Raw genomic sequence first — 20,538 nt, 5'->3', positions numbered from 1 at the left:
TCACTTTTTATACATTCTTTCGTGCAGTTTTCATTGGAGCGTTGCCATTATGCCCTTAATGTTCAGTACGTTTGGAGAGATCCATGTGGCACGTTCAAAGTGTTCCATGGCTGCAAGACCTACTAATAATTTCTGTCTTTTGTGGTTACTTGGAGTATTTTAAGTAACATACAAGCTTGTTTAAATATTGTATTATCAAAAGCTTTTTTGGAGCTGTATTGATTTTATTACCTTCTTTTTTCAACTGGAGGGGGTAAAAGAACAAAAAACTTCATAAAGAAACTTCGTAAGAACAGCTCAGGGTCAGGCACATTAGGGTCTTTACGTTTGAAAAGTTTGAAAGTAAGTTAGAAGTCAGTGAGAAACCAGACAGTTCTGTAAAAGTTTACCTCATGATTTTGGTATTACTGATGCATTTATTTTTTGAACAGGTATTGCTACAGAAATTTAAATGTATCTGAGATCTTATCTTTAAAAGAGTTCATGTTTGTTATAATTTTGTTAGTAACTGCATAAATCTACTGCAAATGTTTATGCACACAGTTATATTATTAAATTCACCATCTGTGATGAAATGAAGGTTACTATTTAAACTATTGTTTAAACATGCAGAACAACGCAGTGTTTAAGCATGAATAGCTGAGTGTTCATGCTCTGAAGCAGTTTCTACAAGAAGCATATGTTTAGAGGTATTTTTAATCCTTGAAGCATCAGTAGCAACCTCTAAACTGACTTTACATTCAGTTTAAGGTTTTCTATAGGTTTCAGTAGACTTTTAGCCAGGTCCCTAAAACCAGTCTCAATTTCCGTTTCCAAACTTGGCCTACCTATGTGTAGAATAAAAACTTATTTTTATAGGAAAAAGTAATTTTTATAGATGGCTTTTATTACATTTTTCTTTTGTTGTTGTTGTTGTTGTTATTTTGGTATAGTTTATACATGGTTTTTATTGTGTTCAGAAAACATGGACTGTGGCAAGCTGTTTTTCTGTAAAGACTTCATTGGTAATGGCTTTTAAAGTTACTGATACTTTCTATCTGCTTGTTTTCATCTTAGTGGTCATCACCTCCAGAAGCCATTGAACGCTTCAAATCTCAAGAAATATGGTTTGCTCCACCTCAGTTCTATGAGTTGTGTAGACTGTGCAACTTCTGTTCACTCCATGAATTACACCAGTTCAGCTTGGATCGAGCTCTAGAGGGATGTGAACGTTGGATGCCTGTGCTGTTAACTGCCTCAGATGGCTACATTCAGCTATTGCCAGGTAAGAAAACCAATGGTCTTTTACATATTAAAAAGCTTGGGAATTAATACATACTCAAGCTACGTGGCAAACCCATCTATAACTGCAAGGAAAATATTCTTTTAAGTCAAGTTACTGCACACTTTTTCTACTGTTTGACTCCCTTCTTTGAAATAGTTGATAATGGCTACTGTCAGAGACATGCTACTGAGTCGGAGAGACAGCGGAGTTATTTCTGTGCTTATTCATAATCCTTGTCTCATATGGTTGTCATTAATATGTTTATTAAGAAATTCCAGCATTTCAACTTTTTTTATCTGAAGGATGTATTAGAACACCTCCTATATAGTCCTTTTCAGTGGGAATTCTCATTTACTTCAGTTACCCATCTTTGTAAAGGCAAGTGGATCAAGCATTGCTGCAGTATCAGCCTTCGCAATTGTAGTGACAGGGCAGTGACCTACAAAGATACATGAATTAATTTCCCTCCTGTCCTTTTTCCTACTTGAGTCTCTCTCATTTCATAATCATGTACTTTTTTGCCTGCATGTATTTATTATTTTCTGCTTTTTTAGTTTGCTTTTAGCTATGCTTTCACCTGTCTTTTTTTGTCACTATTGACCTCTAGAATTTCTGTACTTGTGGTATATTAGCACTATTGTACAAGAGTAACATGCATTTATATGGCAAAGCACTGTTTTTTTCAACAGAACAGAAGAAAGGAACAGTTTCTATTCTTAGTCCTACCATAGCCTATCTTTATACACTTGGAATTTGTCTTGTTCTCCACCAATTATATAAACTCATATCGACCATGCTGTGATTATAGCCTATTAGTGTTATTGGGAACACGGAAACATTCAAATCAACACCTCAAATGTACACTGCAGCATCACTGACATACTTCACAAATTTATAGCTCTATCTTTAAATCTGAATATGTTCAGAGGCAATTTACTTCTGTATTGTGAAATACATTCCCACTGAGTTTCATGTCCTGATAAATATTAAAAAATTGCTAGTGTTTCTCAATCAAAATGCTGAAAAGTAAGGTAGGCAATTTATAACTAAAACTTTTTTCCTGCCCCCAGGAGATGAGTTATATCCAGAAGATCCAGATTATACAGGAGAAGAGAAAATAATCATGTCAACAGATAAGAAGGTTGAAGATATCATGAAAGAGGGTAGTGTGTTTCATAGAATAGTAATAAAAAACATCAACAATCTTGCTGTCTATGTTAATATTCAAGCAAAATATAAACATATGAATCCACTGATGATGAACTCTGACTGTTCAGATTACAATAGCAGATTATAATACCCATTTGGTTTAAAGCTAGAATATTTTTAATTACATACATATTCACTGTGGTGGTCCTTTCTAACCATTGCCAAATAGTCAGGAAAATATTCCTTTGTCCTGCCAAAGAATTCTGTGTGTGTGGTCTGAGATTTATGTGTACCCAATTCTTTGAGTCTTTGAAACAGCACAGTTGTACCAGTTACAATGCTTAGAGGCTACTGAAAATTCAACATAATCATCAACTTAATCAATAATTAACTTAAATATGATTTGATGGTAATTATACTGAGCCATTACCACCTTATTCTACTTACTAATTGCAGAATGTGCTGCAACACTGGTCTGTTGGGTCACACAGGTCCTTTTCTCACTGAAAATTTAAGTATGTATTATGTTTAGAACAAGTATGTTTTGAGTTGAAGAATTCTTTTACTATGCCTCCCAAAGTTATCCATTAGACAACTGTAATACGTGTCTAGGAATGAATGAAATCTCCCATTCTATATCTGCTGACATATCTCAGTCTATTCTCCCTTTCATTTTTGGGAAAACCAGTGTATATGTGTATATATGGACTTATTAGCTAAAACTTACTTTTAAAAACAATTATTATGAAGTTGATGTTTATATTCTATATACATAAATTTTTTCTGCTAATGGTAATCTATTAAAAACTTTACAATTTTCAAAGGTAGAGATGATTTAGACAAAAGTCATCTATCAGATTGAGTGCATTCCCAACGTTCTTTTTACTCATGATAATTTTTATCTTCAAGTTGTCAGCAATTTAAAAAATAGAAAAATAAATTGTTTAGCTCCAAAAAGATACCAACAACTTCAGGGAATAATATACTACCTTGGAAACATCTATTTCCATATTTCAACATCCCACATTTTGCTTCTCAACTACTTTACCAAATTTATCTCAGATTTAAGAACTTAAGAACAGAGGAAGGATTGCTGCTTGCTTTTTTGTTTTGGATTTTTGGTTGGTTGGTTTTCTTTTTTATGGAGTAAATGAAGTCTTTTTAAATGGAGGAAATGAAGCAGTGATTCAAGTTATTCTTTATCTGGAAGAAGAATGACTGATGACTTGAGATTAGCCAGTAAAGCTGTTCAGAAAGCTTTTGTTTCAGCTTTTGTTCTGTATTTCAATTAAAACCTTATGCAATATTTTAATTAAATTTAATTGATTTGTAGCATTCATTTGGATTGAAAAAAGTGTCCTTCTCTTCTCTCTGAACATGCTCCGACTGTTCTTGGTTTTACAGACCTTGTTGAAATTTGTACACCTCTACTAAACACGGATCATATGAAGCAGATATTATGTATATGGTTTATTATGCAATATAGTATCTCCTTCAGAATATTCTGGCTAACCCCTATGAACATGAAGACAACAGCAAAATTAAGAAAATGTGGAATAGAGGAAGCAAAAGTACCTTGTATTGCTCTGTTACATGATTTTTAGCTTTTTGAGATTAACACTGGCCACTAGTACTAGAAAGACATGAGGTAAAGACGTGCTTATGATCATAGTTGTGGTGTCTATAGTAACAAGTATCTTGGCTTCAAAATGATTCAGTTATTTCCTTATAATGGGCAAAGTCAGTCATCTGAGCAGGATACGGCAGCATCCCCATATTCTCCCCTATGGATACATATTCCTGCTTCCAGTGCCTATGCATTTATTTCTTGCATTTCAGTTTGACCAGAAGCTGGTCAGCTATGCTGGTCTCCTGCGTTCCTTGCCCGATTTCTTACACAGGGGAATTGAGAACTTCTGTACTTTCAGAAAAACATCCTTGAAGAGCTGCCAGCTCTCTTCTGCTCCTTTATCAGTGAGGGCAGTTTCCCAGGGGCTCCCATCCACAAGTTCCTTAAACAACTGAAAGTTCACTCTCCTAAAATTCAAGGTCTTCACTTTACTCTTCATCTGGTCCATATTCACTGAGGTCATGAATTCAAATATACAAAAAAATCCACATATATGTAAAAAAAATACAAAAAATAAAGAAATCATGTAATCTGCAACAGCTTAGATTTTGCAATATAGTCTTTCATAGTTGCCTGAGAGCTTCCTTGATGATTTTTTAATTGTTCTGTACCTATGGTTGTTCTACCAGTTTACTTTCATGGTGGAAGGTAACTATTAGGAGGAAATCTTTTTAGGAAATAAATGATTCAGCAACCTAGACACAGGTTATTCTTACAGAAGTTTTTACACACCTGCATGTTGCTGTACATTATGCCTTTAATTCTAATATCAGTTTTGCTGTGTGTCAGAAAGAGTCAACTCAATACTAAATCCGCATCTTAGGTGAACAGTCTGCATTTCCATCTTCGATTGTCTCCTGTAACTTTTTTTTTTCTCCACCCACAAAAGCAAAATGGTCCAGCAGAGGGAGCTTGAAGGCCAAAGGACAAAAAGTAACAAAACAAAAAAAGTAACAAAAATACACTATTTTACAAAGAAAGTAACGATAAATTGCTAAATAACTGGTTTCAAATAAACATACAGTAAATATCTTTTAATACGAAGTTAAAAATAGTGATGATTAAAGCTGTAATTTCAAAGTACCGAGCCACTCTTAAGTATGGGCTTCTGTCCAAAGAGGTGGGCCTTATTTGCCAGCTGCATGTTTCATGCCCTTCTCTTAGGCTGGCTCTTTGTCTGTGCAGCCTTGCACAAAACTAAATCAGGCCTGGAACACTTTTTGTTTTTAAAGTCTGCATGGAAAGAGTAGTATACACAGGATGAATTAAAAAAATTAAAAAGTGGCTGCTCTATCACAGAACTTAAGATACTAGAGTGAAGTAACATTTTTTTTAAGGCCTAAATGCTATGGGACATTTACAATAGCTGTTTTCTGTTGTGGGTATGTGTAAGTTTAACTAGCATGACTGAACGCCGATAGAGAAATGGCAGGTGCTCTTTCTCCCCACCTGCCTAACCTTGCACACCTTTCAACAATACGCTCCACTTCCGACTTTGCGGCCTCTGGAATAAAACCGTGCCGCAGAAGCCCTGGCCGATATCACCTCACGGTGCGGGATGCGACCCTGCGTCGGGGAGACACCGCCACAGGAGCAACTCCAGGCCGCTGCCTTCCAGCTGCTCCACCGCCTCCTTACCCGGCCCCTTCCCTCCTCCACCTGAGGCGCCGCCAGTGCTGCGCGGCGAGCCCTGCCCCTCCGCGCCCGGGGCAGAAACAGCAGAAAGGCAAGACTCTCCCTTCAGGCTCACTTGTCACAACAATACACTTAAGGAGCCGAGAACGCGCCATTACAGTGCTCTGACCTCTCACTTCCTCACCTCAGCCCGCCACGCCGCACGCGCAGGAAACACGAGGCGGAGCTGCGAGCGCGCGCATCGCCTCAGGGGAGCCTGCGGCCTGCGTACGCATGCGCACTGGGCGGAACTGCGCTTGCGCACTGGGCGTGGCTTCGGAGGCGGGAGGGCTGCCTGTTTCTGGAAGCATCGAAAAAGAGGTAGGGCTGCGTTTGGGTGCTCTCGGCTGTGGTGATGTTGGTGGCTTAGGTTAGGAGGAACAACGTGAAACTATGGTAGGATACGAAGGAGGTGGGGTGCGGTAAAGCAGAAAATACAGGTTTTTAGAAGTTTTTCACCTACTGTGCTCTGTTTTCTTTGTACTGTGTCTGTTAGTGGTGGGTTTCTTAAATGGAGTAAGACTGACTAGAGGGAGAGAGGCAGGGATAGCGAGTAGTTGGTTGGTTTTTCTAGGAGTGTTTGCGTCGGTCTTGTGTTGCTGGAGAGGCATCTTTTTACCTTCTCCTGTTATGTCCTTCTCAACGTAGTAGTTGGGAGTGAGGGCTTTGGTGACCCCTTGCATCTTTACAAGGTAAATACCCTTAGCATTGGATGTGGGATTTGAGCAAATGTTTGCGTTCTCATTTAGTTCTTAATAACAAAGTGGGTATGTTGTTATTAGGGCAGCTCTCCTAATGTATTCCTTTTACATGGGTGTGCTTTATCCTTGATACTTTGATAGATCATTTATTGGTTTTACACTTCTCAAACTGAGAGATTAGGAGAGATTGTTTATGCCTCTCATATGTTATTCCTGAAATAAAAATGTGTATTTTTGAAGTGTCTAAGGCAACATCTCATTTTACAGTATGTTATAGGGCAGTGTTAGAGACTTACGTGTAACTTGAATGGTATGCTTGTGTTGTATGATATCAGGTAAAGCTTCTAAAGTAGTTTCAGCTGTTTCATTTTAAAGTCAAACTGCGAATAATTCATACCATCTCTTAGCAAAGCATGTTGCTAGTTATGACCACGGTGTAGCTGCATTGCTTCTTATTTAGTGCTGGCTTGTTCAATGCTAGTTTTAGAAGTGGAAGACCAATGTTTTGCCTTTTCCAAAGCATTTTATTAGGCACCTGCTTCTAGTGTGAATTCTTTTAAGTGGTAAGCTAGACACTGCAGTGATGATCTTGTGCTGGTTTGTGCCAAAAGGAAATGCAAATTACTTCAGTCTGTAGGTACTTTATTATTCCATTGTAATTCCTAGGTATGATGTGTACCATTGCAGATGAATGTAATGTGAAATACTGGTAAAAAGCTGTTGTGTTAAAATTATTTGCTAAGTTTGGGACTCTTCTTGTGTGTTAGTTTTGGGGTTTTTTTAAATCATGTGAGCATTTCCCTCTGGTGTTCCTTGTCCATTTGGCCACGTAGATAGACTGTAGCAGCCCTTGTCTTCAATCAGCCTATTTCTGTCGGTCTTTGAATGTAGGATAAGCAGCTATGTACTGTAAGTAGGTTGAGGATAGCAGGTATGTTTTAGTGTATTAAAAATTGATGTGGTTGTATGTAAATAAATCTGGATGGCACATCTGAAGTAAGCTTTAACGTGGTGCTTCATTAAGAAGACTGGTTTGAACCCTTAGATATGTGTAAATCGGGTGCCTAGACTAATACTCCTGAGACAAGTAGCAAAAGTCTATAGGTTTGCTTTAGGTGTATGCTTTTTAAATATGCTTCAAAACAAATGACGGCTTTAAAAATGGTTAATCAAACTTTTGTTGTTCTTTTACAGCAGTGTTAAGGAAGACTGTAGCTGAGAAACATGGAAGTCTTGGTATTAGCGGTATGCTGGTGGTTTTAAAGTTTAAAGGAATGCAGTTCACTTAATTCAATGCAACTTTCTGGAAGTCAGATTTACAAATAAGATGATGCCCCTGTATTTCCATTCAGCAGCAATTTCTTACACATGTGGGGTCAATATGGATTTTATATGTGTTGTCATTTCTTTTAAGTGTTTATATTGGTTTCATCTCAAAAGACACCAGTAGGGATGCAGCTAAAATCTAAAATGGGAGATGTGCAACATAATCGTAAGTAGAGTGCAGTACAGTACTAGATTCTATTGAATCCCACAAGAGATAATGGAAAAATCATTTCCCCAGAACACAGCCAGGACAGCTGACCCCAGCTGATCAAAAGAATATTCCATACCGTATGATGTCATGCTCAGCAATAAAAGTTGCAGGGAAGGAGGAGAAAAGGGGGCTATCTGTGGTTATTGAATTTGTCTTTCCAAGCCAGTGTTACACGTGATGAAGCCCTGTTTTCCTGGAAATGGCTGAAATCTGCCTGCCAATGGGAACCAGTGAATGCATTCCTTATTTGCTTTGTTTGTGTGTGCAGCTCTTGCTTTACCTATTCAGCTGGTTTTTATATCAACTCACTATAAAAAGTTTTTCACTTTTACCCTTCCAATTCCTTCAATCATCCCACTGCCTGGGAGTGAGGGAGCAGCTGCAAGGTGTTTAGCTGCCTATGGGCATTAACCCACAACAACTGGGGACCCAGATGAGCTGAAGGACTGTGATACGAAGGTTTACAAAGGCTGAGCAGAAATCTATGATCCCTTTTTAAAGAAACTGAGTGTCTTGGAGACTCTCTGAGCATGAAGAAAAGCCCATTGGTGGGGTTTGTTTTGGGTTTTTTATACACACTTCCTGAAGACGATACAGAAGTAAAAAGCTTTATGTTTTTGCACTTCATCCACTGTTTGGTTTATTCAACTCTTTAGGTAATACTATTACCTTTTAGACTATGCATGCTGTTAATTGCAGCGCTAAAGAAACTTGCAAGCTGAGAAGTCATTTAATGAACTAATGGTCTGAAGTTGAAAAATGTTTTGCTTGTTAATGTTCTGTATGTTAAGTATCAGTCACCATAATTTTTAAGGTGTGTCACTAAAGATTTTAGGTTTTGTTGTTACATTTGCTGCTCGGATGTTCTTAAAAAAAGCCTATCATTTTAGCAGAGGCTAATAGTATTTGTTATTGTTGTCTACACTTTGATCCAGATTGAAGATCCAGGTTGCTTTTGGGTTACTATGAAAGGATGTGGGCCTTACACAGTTGATGAAATAGAGTATAAAAACCTGAATGCCGAAATGAATCAGTTCTATGACAAATCTTACAAAGATGTGGATGAAGTAAAACCACTAATGGTAGAAGAAGGCCAGGTAAATTCACTGATACAGTGTGTAGATACAAAGAATCGGTTATTTACAGTGGTTTGGGGGTGAAATATCCAAGATGCACATTGATCTTTTTTTGATATTGCTATGTAGGCATCTATATGGCTTACATCTTCTTATCTGTTATATGGCTTACATCTTCTTATCTGTAAATTCCATAGTTACATAAGTTGCAAGGCTTGCATTTTAAAAAGAATATAAAGGGCGGTATAATAAATACTGTATTATTTTAAAAAAATTTTTGAGTGTAATTTGTTCCATTTATAGGAACCCACTGTCTTGTTCTTTCTTTTTCAGATTTGTGTGGTTTTCAGTGAGGAACTCAAATGCTGGTGTAGAGCAGTTATTAAGTCAATCATGTACTGTACAGATCATTATCAAACAGAATGTTTTCTTGTGGATTATGCCAAATACATTTTTGTTAAACCAAAGGAGTAAGTGATTTTTTTTATACTGTCACTGAAGTGTATTTGTTAGTTAATACATACAAATACTGTTGATATTTATTTAGATTGATAGTGGCAAGGCTTTGATTTAATTGAGGTGTGGGTTGGGAAACTGCTAGCCATATGATAGGCCCTTGCAAGTGTGGGTGCAAACCAGTCTTTGTTTTGTGAATTTTTAAAGATGCTTTCTATTGTAGGTTTTGGTTTTTTAAAGATTTGAAAATGAAATAATGGCAGCTTGTTGTGACTAAAATATATGATTGCCAGTTAACATTAGTTATATACACTTTCCTCCCTTATTAAGTAATTATATACTAAAAAAATTAGAAAATTATAACCAGTGAAGAGCATTCAAAAAGCATATATGGAAGCAAGGTTTCAGTTGCTGAACCAGCTTTTGACATCTAGGCATAAATATGCAGGGTTTTTTCCCACTGCAGATTACTAGCTTGTTTACTTTACTAAGAGCTGACAGTCTGTCTTAGCATGGTACAAAAAAGGTGAGTTTTCACTGGTTCCCAGTTTTTAATAAAACCACTATGAAATCTTCTGTTTCTAAAATCTTGCAAAGTGTGTTTTAAAAAATAACTGTTCCAGTCCTTAGCTAGATTTAAAAATAAATTTCTTTAATGAAACATGCGACTCTGAGTACAAGAAGCTTTATCAAATGTTATTTTGTAGTATTCAACAAAATGAAGAAAGCCTATTTAAAATATTTTAAAATAAGTCTTAAGTAATGTCTTTAAATTGAACGTTGCTGTATTGGAAAAGAACTTGACAGTGCCCTGAGTTTAAAATTATGTTCAACTAGAATTGAATGCATGATTTACTGCTTTTTCATTGTAAAATAAAAATTTGAACAGAAGTGATGAATATATGGATCTTAAAAGCTTGCTCTATACGGTGTCTTGCTGATTATTAGAAGTCTCCAATCAAACCAAGTGTAAAGGATAAGATTATCACTCTAGTGATAGAATCATGGAATTGTAAAGTAGTTTGGGTTGGAAGGGACCTTTATAGGTCATCTAGTCCAACCCCCCTGCATTGAGCAAGGACCTCTTCAACTAGATCAGGTTGCTCAGAGCCCTGTCCAGCTTTATGTAAGACTAAATTCTTTCTAGGAAAATGAGTAGAAATGCAAATTAGTGTATTTATTAGACTTCCTTCTTGCTGATGTTAATCATACCTAGTTTCTCACACAGAAGTAATAACTGCAAAATGGAATATGCAGTTCCAAGTGGTGTATGTGGTAGTATGAGGGCTAAATATCGTGAAAAGACTTCAAACTGCAGTGGTGAAGGATCAGAAAGATTTCAAGTAAACAGGAAGTGTATTCATATCCAGAGCAAATCAGTTCACTCATTGCTCCTGGTAGCACGTCTCCCAGAGGGAGAAATAAAACAATTGTTCCACGATGTTTCACAGTGGGAGCCAAATGACTGCAAAAACTGTGTTGTCAGATACAGGGTAACGGAAGGATGTGTATGAGACCAATGACTTCTGGAGAATAAAATCTGCTCTGTAACATGAGGTTATTTCTGCTTTGTTTTTAAGCATTCGAGTTGCAATGGAAGTGTTTATGCAGATCCCATATAGAGCAAAAAAGTGTAGACTGTATCGCACAAAGCCAGTGACATTGCGTGTTGACTTTTGTGAAGATACTGCAAAAATAGTGTAAGTAGAGTTTAATAAATGTATTTTATTCATAAATTTCTTAAGTGTGATGTTTTATTGCAGAAGGTTTTTTTAGAAGAGATTATGTTTCAAGAAGGACATAGGAAATCATATTTGGAAAATTGTTTCTGTTTCAGAGGAGCAGTTCTTAAATAGAACTGTTTCCTTAATGATTCTTCCGTAATCATTTGGGGTTTATTATTCACCTGCTTGAATCTTTTGATATTTACTTAAAAACCTTTGGAAGCTTAAACAAGTTTCGAGCTGTTATTGTACTTTGTCTGTCATCCCAGAGCTGTGTTTCTTGATTCTTAGCACATGAACTTTATTACTGATCTGTCCCTATGTGCTGTTTTTTACAGGTAGCTCCTCTTACTCCTGATGCTCTTTTTTTTTTTTTTGGTGGTAGTTACATGCTTATCTGAACTGAAGTTCCATAGCTGTTTATAGGTAGCTCTGTTTTTCCCCATTCTGTCGTCTTTTTCTTGACATATTTTGGCTTCCTGTAGTGCTTTCCTTACGTTCATGTCAGTTTTCTCACTGCAGTTTTGAAGGACTTGAATAAGGTTTTCACCGGGGTCTGGTAATAAAGAAAAATGCTTTTGTATCCTTGAGTTCCAGGATGCTATTGTCAAAGATCCTACCAACTTGAGAGGGACATCATTACATCACTGGGGTATACAGCTCCACAGCAGGAAAGCTACTTTGGTTTGTGTCATTAAAGAATATTCAAAACAACATGTGGTCAAGCAGTTTTGGGGGGTTTTTTATACTCTTGTTTGGAAGAAGAAATTAGTATTTGACTTCCAATATTCTGACAGAACAAATGTTAGCATGGTTTGGATAGGAATAACATTCAACTTGAGTGGACCATCATTGTGAATTATCAAAAAAGTAGCGGATTGTCATATTTTGTTTACAGTGCTTTTCATTTGATTTGTTTTTTATTTTTTACTTAAAGTTGCAGAAGATGGTAAAGAGTGAACTTGATTTTCTGCTACAGACTTTTCAGTCTTTGGCACTTCAGTGTTTAAGTACTTGTTCAAAATTGCTCAATACCTATTTAATATGTTCCACAAATGGATTCTTTCTTTTTTTTTTGTTACTCTGTTTCATTTCTAACCATCGTATTTTATGTTGGATATAAGCCCTTATACATTGACAAAGCAATATCCAGTAATTTTTTATCAGTTCACTTTATTGATGAGCTGAAACAATATTGTCAAGACTGAAGTTACATTCTTAATATTAAGATTCTGCTAATGTGTCTAGTTGGTGCACTACTTAAGATTTAGCATGGCTTGAAATAATTTCTTCATGTGCATCTGAAGTTTTTTCAGAAATTACTATTTAATTTTGATGATGTGGAATAACTGGTTGTGTTTATTTTCCTAGACCAGCCAAAAGATGGGATAGTGCTGCTACTCGGTATTTTCAAAACCTTCTCAAAGGTAAATAAAACATCCTGCCAAAATTGTAATTGGCACTTCTATTTTGGGAAAAATAAACTGTTAGAGAAATGTAGTACTTGTGTTTATGTATTTGAGTATATTTAAGAATGTTGTACATTAACAATAAAGAGGAAGGAGCTCCATAAGGTTTTTTGTATGGATTAAGGCAAAAATATTTGTGGAGCTGCATCAGTAGTGTGGGTTTGCATGCTGCATAAATTTTGGTAGTTGACTAGATGGTATCTGGCTCTTGGGCAGGCTACATAAGGTAGCACTCATGTAACTTTTTTTTTTTTTTAACAGCAGAGCTTTTCTGTGTGTTTAGCTAAAATCTCTGAATCAGCATCACAGCTGTGTTTTTGTGGTTTTGTACAGAGATGACAAGCTCTGGTTTAGGAGCTTACCCTCTCACAGTTGTTTTTTGACAAGGATGTAAGCACCAGCTCAGAAGATGAGTATCTTTATTATAGTTGTTAACAAATAGATTGGGCAGTTAGAACTGCTTTTTCCTCAGATTGTTCTTGTCCTTTCCCATGTTTGATATTTCAGTAGGTCATCCAGTCTTTCTCCTATCAAGCCTTCTATCTTGGTATGAGGCAGTTATTGGTATTACTAGAAAAGCAGCTCTTTACTGAGATTTTTCTAATCTTCCTGCTTACATGCTTCTACCTGAAAAAGTACCTGGTTACTCACAAGTATAACAAACTCCACCTAAAAGGTATTTGGGGAGGAGAGGATGAGTTTATGGAAGCAATAAAGGGTCTTTAGGCTGATAGTTTCACGCAATAAGTGCAACACTTCTCATGGTTTACTTCCCCACTCCCCAATCTGAGTATTGCTGTGCAAAGGAAAGGTTAGTAGGGAGCAATAATAATGTTGAATTTAATTTCACAGATATTCCCAGGCTGTACCATTTGTTTTAATTGCTAGCACATCACTAGTGTATGTAGAAGTGCTTCAGAATTTGCTAATGGACTTTTATCAGCTAAATTTGCTTAAATGAAGAGCCTAACCAAGCTATACAAATATGCAAATACAACTTCTTTAAATAAAAGTGAATGTCAAGTTTGGAAAATGTCTGTTTGTGCTACAGGTTGTCAGAGGCTAAAATATAAACTGTCTTTTGTTGTAGAACTAAGACTAGTTTGTGTTGAGAGGTCATTACTCTGTTTTGGCTCTTGGTCGTCCTTCAAAGACTATGGACAACTTCACTTTTGTAACTTAAGTTTTTATTGCCTTGTTACTTTCTAGTTTCATTTAGAAGTTACTACATTCGTACTAGCTTCTCTAAAGAAATAGATTATACATCTAACTGTGATTTCTGTTTTTGTTTATCTCAGAAAGTACAAGTGGAAAAATACTGACAATTTGGTAAAGGTTTAATCTTTTTACTTGTTTTTGTGTTTATTACTACATGTAGCAACTACCCAAATGAAAGCCAAGTTATGTGCTGTAGAAGGTAACACATTTGATGTTTTTCTGTATGTGACAATAAAAGATGAAAAGGTAAGATACTTTTATATGTACAAACCTGTTCATGTGCTTTGCTGTGTAAGTTAGAGCTTTGCAATTAGTTTAAGACTGAAAAGCATTACTTGCAAGTGAGTTTTGTAATTTGTCGGATACAGCAGAAGCTAAATCATTAGCTTATTAGAGGTTTTGTTTTATATTTCTGTTGCTTGTAAACTTCTGGAGGAATTCCAAGAAGCAGAAATACCATTTTTCTTTGTGAACCTCTTTTTGGAAGGTATTGGTAAGCAAGTGAAATCTAGCAAGTACTTCAAATGGACAACTATATGAATTATTTAGTGCACTCTTGTACCTTTTTATGGTATCATTAAAGCTGTTTCAGTAAGCCAGTTGCATAGTATTGTAAAAATAAATAGAAGTTCACACTTGCTTTTGTGTAAGACTGAGTCCTCAAACCTTAGGGGGGGGGGAAAACCAAACAACTAGTTCCACTTGCCAAAATACATAACTTGTGCTAAGTCTCTGCTGTAGCTACTGTCAGACCTTAAGCAGCTGTATGGTGGATACAAATTAATTTATTTGAATACTGCTTCTACTTGGAGTGTTTTACCAAAGCTGGTCTTTGCCATAGACAATAACTTTGAAGGTACGTATGAATTTGAGTATCTTCTCTGAGTTCAGAATCCCATTTGGCAGTAGTGTCACTGATCTCTGAGCCAATGGAGTTTAGGAAGTTTTAGGTTTAATATTACGTTCTTTTCTGCCGGATTTTGCATGCTGAATCAAAAAGAAATAAACCAGCTTGACTTATTGACAGATTTTTAAAAATTTTTAGGGCTTGTAGAAAAAGTTAATTGAGTACAGAATTTTAGGCAGAAGCATGGAATTGACAACTAATTAGCACCGGTTTAGAGAACATACAGGAATATATGACCGACTTTGCTATTCTGGAGTTAACATTCTTCAGCAAGCATTCACTGATACTGTGTATATCTTGCTGCTGTCGTTTAAAGCTTCAAATAAATTATAAACAAGTATGTGGTGATGATTGCTTGTTGATACTGGTCAGTAAAGATTTTTTTTTTTTAGGTGTGTGTTAATGATGATCTTGTTTCAAAGAATTTTGCTCGTTTTGAGGAAGCTAAAGAGAATACAGGGAGTTCTGCAGATTATCAGGAGAACCAAACATCATCAAATGTTAAGTCTCTTCCAATGAAAATTGTTAATCCTGCGGTTGCTTTCAGTCCAGTGCTGTTTCAGGAGAAGGTATCAAGAAATCTTGAAACAGGTGGGAACCATGTGTGTTGGAAACAATTGTACATGCAATCCATCATGTGTCTTTAACCGAGTATATTGAACATGAACGTACTGTCTTGGTTCAAATCCAATAATTGGATCAAATGGTATCCTAACAAACGATGCTTATGTATCAGACTTTACAGACGCCAATCAAATCATCAGATGCAGGAATACTGTAAAACTTTTTGTACTATTTGTACTTCCTTTGTAAGATGAAGGCTGAAGATGAGTTACATGGACATTTCTTGATAATGCATAATAGCATTAGATATCGTGGAAATTACTTGTGGCATTGGTCAGTGATGCATTACTGTTTGAGTTTGGAGGGATTTACTTGAACAGAGGTAATTTTAAAACTAATGTTTGCCGTGAGTTGTCCCATTTATAGTGATTCGAGTCTGTCTTACTGAGAAGTATGCAATTTCCCATTCTCCTTGTTCACTCAGTTCATCTACGTAGTTATCTTTGTGTAAAGATAGTTATTTTTGGTTGTTCTTTTTGCAGTTAGGAAATGATGCAAGCAACTAAAGTCAGTTGCAACCCACTGTACATAGAAATACTGCCCTTTTATCTGGTCAGATAATCAGAAATGTGTTTCTGCATTTTTTACATAATCTTTCCAGGTCTTGCTGTTTCCAGTTCCTTTCTTGAAGAGACATACCAAAGGTCAAGCAGAGATCTGAATGAAAGTACTGTGTCTGTGAGTATTATATTTTATATTAAGTTGTCAAAGATGAATGAAATTAAATGTATGTAGGACAGATTAGGAATACAGTAGTCATCTAGCTTGGTTTTCTATGTAACAGATCTGGGGGACTGCACTAATTCTTGATATACTTAAGGAATATTCTACTTCAGTTTCTTTCTTTAAATTGCAGAAATTAAAAAAAAAAAAAAGTAGTAGTCCTTGAAAAGGTTGTGCCTCTTTTTGCACACCTTTGCTATAGTTTTATGAAGATGATCGCTGGAAACAAAATAGTCATTATGCTGTACTATGCTTAGCATTCATTGGAGTCCCTTCTTATTTGTGGAGTCATCTAATACTTTAAATGTCTAGTCTGGTTTCTTGCTATTTTAGGGGGATTTTTTGCTTGTTCTTTTCAGAAACATTTTCAAAATGTCAGTGCTTATTGAGTGTGCAGTTGTGTACTGAATTGCACATTTGGAACTATTACAACATCCATGAGAGGGAAGGAAAATGAACCAATAGATTCTAGGAAAATAATCACCGTTGAGTGTATCCAGTCTTGGCACTTTTCAAGAGTCTGTGTGCTGTTCCATGTCCTTTTCTGCTAGATGCTTTAAAGGAGCAATTTGCTCCTGTGATAGCAATGGAACTACTACTTCTGTCAGGTCAGGGGAAAAAAAGGAGTTTTATGGAAGTTATTTTTAGCTCTGCTGACAGTTGAAGGATGACAACCACTCCTGAACTGAAACCGTAATAGCTTATTAAAAATATTTTTGAAAGAATAATGATGATAGTAGTAGTGTGGATTGTTACTAAAGCTGAGCAGGATTACCTTTATACCCTTCTGCAAACAGCTGAATTACCTTTACCAGCCACTTAAATGATGCAGGTCTTTGACCAAGTCATGGCTGTTGATTGCTGGTGACTAATGATGAATGCTAGAAATTCCCTGTTTGTAACCATACGTCTTTGGGGTAACTCTGCATCCAGTATCTGCTACTGGTTACTCCCTAGAGGATTTGCAATGTTTTTTCACTTTAAGCTCATGTGCATTGCCTTTGTAAGCATGCAGCTGGGTACCCTGTTCTTGTTTTTTCTCCTGTCTGTGGTGTGCAGGCTATCTGTGATTTTTTTTCTTAATTTTGTTTTAAAAATGAAAACACTTAAAAACTAATTAGTATGTGTTCATGCTAGCTCAAGTCCCTGTAGAACTGTAGGTTACGACTGTAGCTTGAGAGGTGACCATGACCTAATTTTTCTTTTTAGTGGGTGGTATTCTTGTCATACACTTGATTCTTAGTAAAGAAAATACTGTTCTGAAACAAGTTAGTTTTTCTGAAGTTTATTGCATCAAAATTATTGCCTTACTCAAACTTACAATTTGTACAAAAAATCTCCAAAATATTTGGAGAATCCTAGAGTTAGGTGATAAAACCACTTTCAACTCAATAGACTAAATAAGTAATTTTTCTAATATGCTGGTCAAACAGTATTTTTGTGTTAAAAATGTGTTCATCTTTTCTTGATAGATTGTCAAAGCAATTCCAGGTTTGTCATGCAAGGAAAATGCAACAGTTCACACAGACAGGTATGGTGCAGCATGTTAAATGTTTTAAATGGTTATGTAATCAGGTAATTAGGAGCTGTAGTATGTTTCCAGTTACTATTCTTAGGCAGTTAAAAGTGGAGAGGGTAAGAGAAGATGCACACACGTGATTTTGGGGAAGAAGGGAATTTGAAGCTGCTGATACTTACCCAGACTACAATAAAAATAGCAGCTCTTTCTAAACAGTAGCTTGACAACAAAGATATATATTTTTTTTTTCTGGCACACTAAACGTGTTAAGTTGCTTTTGTATTTTTAAATTACATTTTAGTTTTGTATTCATGCTGGATTTAATATTTCAATGTTTCTCAGGCTTCAGCAGTTCTTAAATTCTGATCCTCTAAAGACACACATAATTGAAGATGACCAACAGGTATTTCAGACATTAACTTCCATTTAACTTCTCTTGTGCAAATGTATTGTGTATATGTAGAAGGTTTTGGTAGTGTGGGGGCTGCAGGCTTCCGTCTTTGTGGAAGGAGGTCAGGGGCTGATTCCAGCTGCATTGGCAACAAGACTCACTGCAGGCCAAAACTGAGCTAAGCAAGTTGGTGGTTCCTCTGTAAAAATATATTTAAGAAAGGGCAAAAAATGCAGGGGAGGGAACAAAAAAAAAAGTGGGGAACAAAAAAAAAAAGTGAGAAACAGAGGCAATGCAGAGGTCAGAGGAGCAGGAGGTGCTCCATGCTGGAGCAGGTGTACCTGAAGGGACTGCAGTCTGTAGAGGACTCATGCTGGAGCAGAGGAAAGAAGTGAGAGCCAAGGAGCAATGGATAGAAACTGCTGTGTTCTAACCGCAGTCCCTGCCTTGCGCTGCTCATTGCCTCAGTGGTGGGACTGAGTGCAACCTGCATTGATTATAAGAGGAGAGGAGTTTGGAGTGAAGTTGAGCTTGGGAATGGGGATGGAAAGATTTTTCTCTGAAGTGTGTAAATGTTTTGTTTCTTTGTTTTTGTTTCCCAAAAACCAGAGCAGTACTCAAATATATATTAATTGGCAACAAATTAAGTTAACCTAAAGTTAAGTCTGATTTGCCTGCATCAGTAACTGTTCAGTAACAACCCTGTCTCTGTTTTGACCCGTGAATCTTCTTGCTCATTCTCCCTGTTTTTCTCCCCCATGCATCTGGAAGGGGAGAGTGAGTGAGCAAGTGGCTGTGTGGGTGCTTGGCTGTAAGCCGAGGCCAACCCACCACAGTAAATTTTACTAGTTGGTTTTTTTAACTGTATTTTGACTTTTTTATACCTGAGTGCTAGCTGTACACAGAACATGTAGTGCATTCTCTTGAGTGGTTTAAGGCAGTTGTGTTAAAGAAAAATTTATCAAGATTGTCTTAAGAAATACTACTAATAAATATTTCTCTCACCACTGGTCTGTGTAACTTACCAGTATGTATGAGTCATATCTAAAATGTATTTACGGATTCTTTGGCTATTTTTCATCAACATACCACTTTTTAAATACAATAAATGCCTTTGAGTTGTATGTAAGCTAAAACCCTTTTGTTAAGTATCGCTATTGTCATCTATTTGTCATACTGTTTCAGAGTTTTCAAAACCTTAATGAAGAAAGAAACTTCGTCTTTCTTAGCAACAAAATTGAGCCATCATCCAATCTGGAAACAGCACCACTTTTTGATGATCTGAGAAAGGTAATGCTAATGTAATACATCACACTGAATATCTTCTTAAGGCTAGTATCATACCCCAACTTCAGATATTAAATACTATAGTAATACCTAATTTTGATTCTCTAGGAAGTTGTTAACATGGTTGAATAAATGAAGCTTCAGAGGGATGCTGTAAGAATTGTACACACTTATTCTTTTATATCAACCACTGCCACAAGTCATGGGACTTGAATTTTAATATAACAATTTAACTCCTCAGCCCAGAAGAACTCTTTCATATTGTGTGTTAAGGACATTTATTATGTAGTGGGTCAAAAGCTTTTAAATTGCTCAGTGTTGTCTTTTTGTCTTGTTTTGTTAGTGTTTAAGTACACAGTTTTCTTGTGTAACTCTTAATATGTCTCTCTGTAGGAACTTACTCGGAAAAAAATTTTAGGCCCTAACTTCACAGAATCTTACTGTTGGCCGCCAGTAGCTCGAGGATGTGATGTAGTTGTCATCTCTTATCAGGGAAACGATCCTTTCTTATATATTCCGCCAGTCCTTACATTTTTGCAGTCAGGAAGTTGCTACAAAGCCTTGCCAAACAGGAATGGGGTACGTACATGTTAGTGGTAACAGTTTTTTGTTCTGAAGTGCAGATGTAGAATAATGATCCAAAAGGCAGTGGATGTTGAGAATGTATACATTTAATGTGATTTTAGTGTGTTTTCATGTTGCTTGCCAGTTTATATCTCTGCATAGAGGCTTACAGAGGTGGACTGTGTGAACGTGGGAGTCCAACTTACATATCAAGTAATATCTAACCAGTGGTGCATGTCATATCACTGTGATACTTGATGAAGCTTTGTTTTTAAGGGGATAGCATGTAGTCATTAAAATTTGTATTAGCTGTTTTAAATACTGTAATTGATTTTCTAACTTGTATTAGATCACAGAAGCATAGAATTAGTGAGGTTCTAAGGGACCTCTGAAAATTGCCTAGTTACAACCAAGTAAGACAAGATCCTTCTGCTTCTGTTAAGTTTTTTTACTTTTTACTATATGTTGCTGCATGCTTCCTTTTTTGTCTCCAGATAACCTGGTGTATGGTTCCTTGGGTCTGTAACATCTGCATTTAGGATGTGATATAGTACTAAAAGCTTCAGTTTTTAAGTACATAAAGGCCTGTGTAGCAGATTTTGTTTTTTTCCTAAGTGCTGAAGTA

The 20,538-nt window shown here is 36.4% G+C and overlaps 2 protein-coding genes across 2 annotated transcripts in view; both read left to right on the top strand.

Moving 5' to 3' along the window:
- Positions 1 to 1,056: 1,056 nt before the first annotated feature.
- On the top strand, positions 1,057 to 2,561 carry NUDT19 (nudix (nucleoside diphosphate linked moiety X)-type motif 19; the record flags this gene model as incomplete). Its single annotated transcript, XM_010287598.1, has 2 exons — positions 1,057 to 1,264; positions 2,335 to 2,561. Coding segments are annotated over 2 exons (435 nt in total), but the record flags the coding sequence as incomplete, so codon positions are not given.
- Positions 2,562 to 7,642: 5,081 nt separating this feature from the next.
- Positions 7,643 to 20,538, top strand: part of LOC104621178 (putative ATP-dependent RNA helicase TDRD12) — a gene marked incomplete at its 3' end in the record, with an annotated part of 30,124 nt that continues 17,228 nt past the window's right edge. The window contains exons 1-12 of the mRNA XM_010287597.1: positions 7,643 to 7,663; positions 8,891 to 9,052; positions 9,365 to 9,501; positions 11,068 to 11,187; positions 12,583 to 12,638; positions 14,059 to 14,144; positions 15,198 to 15,396; positions 16,031 to 16,107; positions 17,625 to 17,683; positions 18,014 to 18,074; positions 19,248 to 19,352; positions 19,743 to 19,928. Of these exons, the coding sequence (XP_010285899.1) occupies positions 7,643 to 7,663; positions 8,891 to 9,052; positions 9,365 to 9,501; positions 11,068 to 11,187; positions 12,583 to 12,638; positions 14,059 to 14,144; positions 15,198 to 15,396; positions 16,031 to 16,107; positions 17,625 to 17,683; positions 18,014 to 18,074; positions 19,248 to 19,352; positions 19,743 to 19,928 (1,269 nt within the window). The remainder of the gene's footprint in view (positions 7,664 to 8,890; positions 9,053 to 9,364; positions 9,502 to 11,067; positions 11,188 to 12,582; positions 12,639 to 14,058; positions 14,145 to 15,197; positions 15,397 to 16,030; positions 16,108 to 17,624; positions 17,684 to 18,013; positions 18,075 to 19,247; positions 19,353 to 19,742; positions 19,929 to 20,538) is intronic.

The sequence above is a fragment of the Phaethon lepturus genome, unplaced genomic scaffold (genome assembly GCF_000687285.1).
Source record: "Phaethon lepturus isolate BGI_N335 unplaced genomic scaffold, ASM68728v1 scaffold4495, whole genome shotgun sequence".
Taxonomy (NCBI): Eukaryota; Metazoa; Chordata; class Aves; order Phaethontiformes; family Phaethontidae; genus Phaethon; species Phaethon lepturus.
This window is presented reverse-complemented; position numbering and strand designations above follow the sequence as displayed.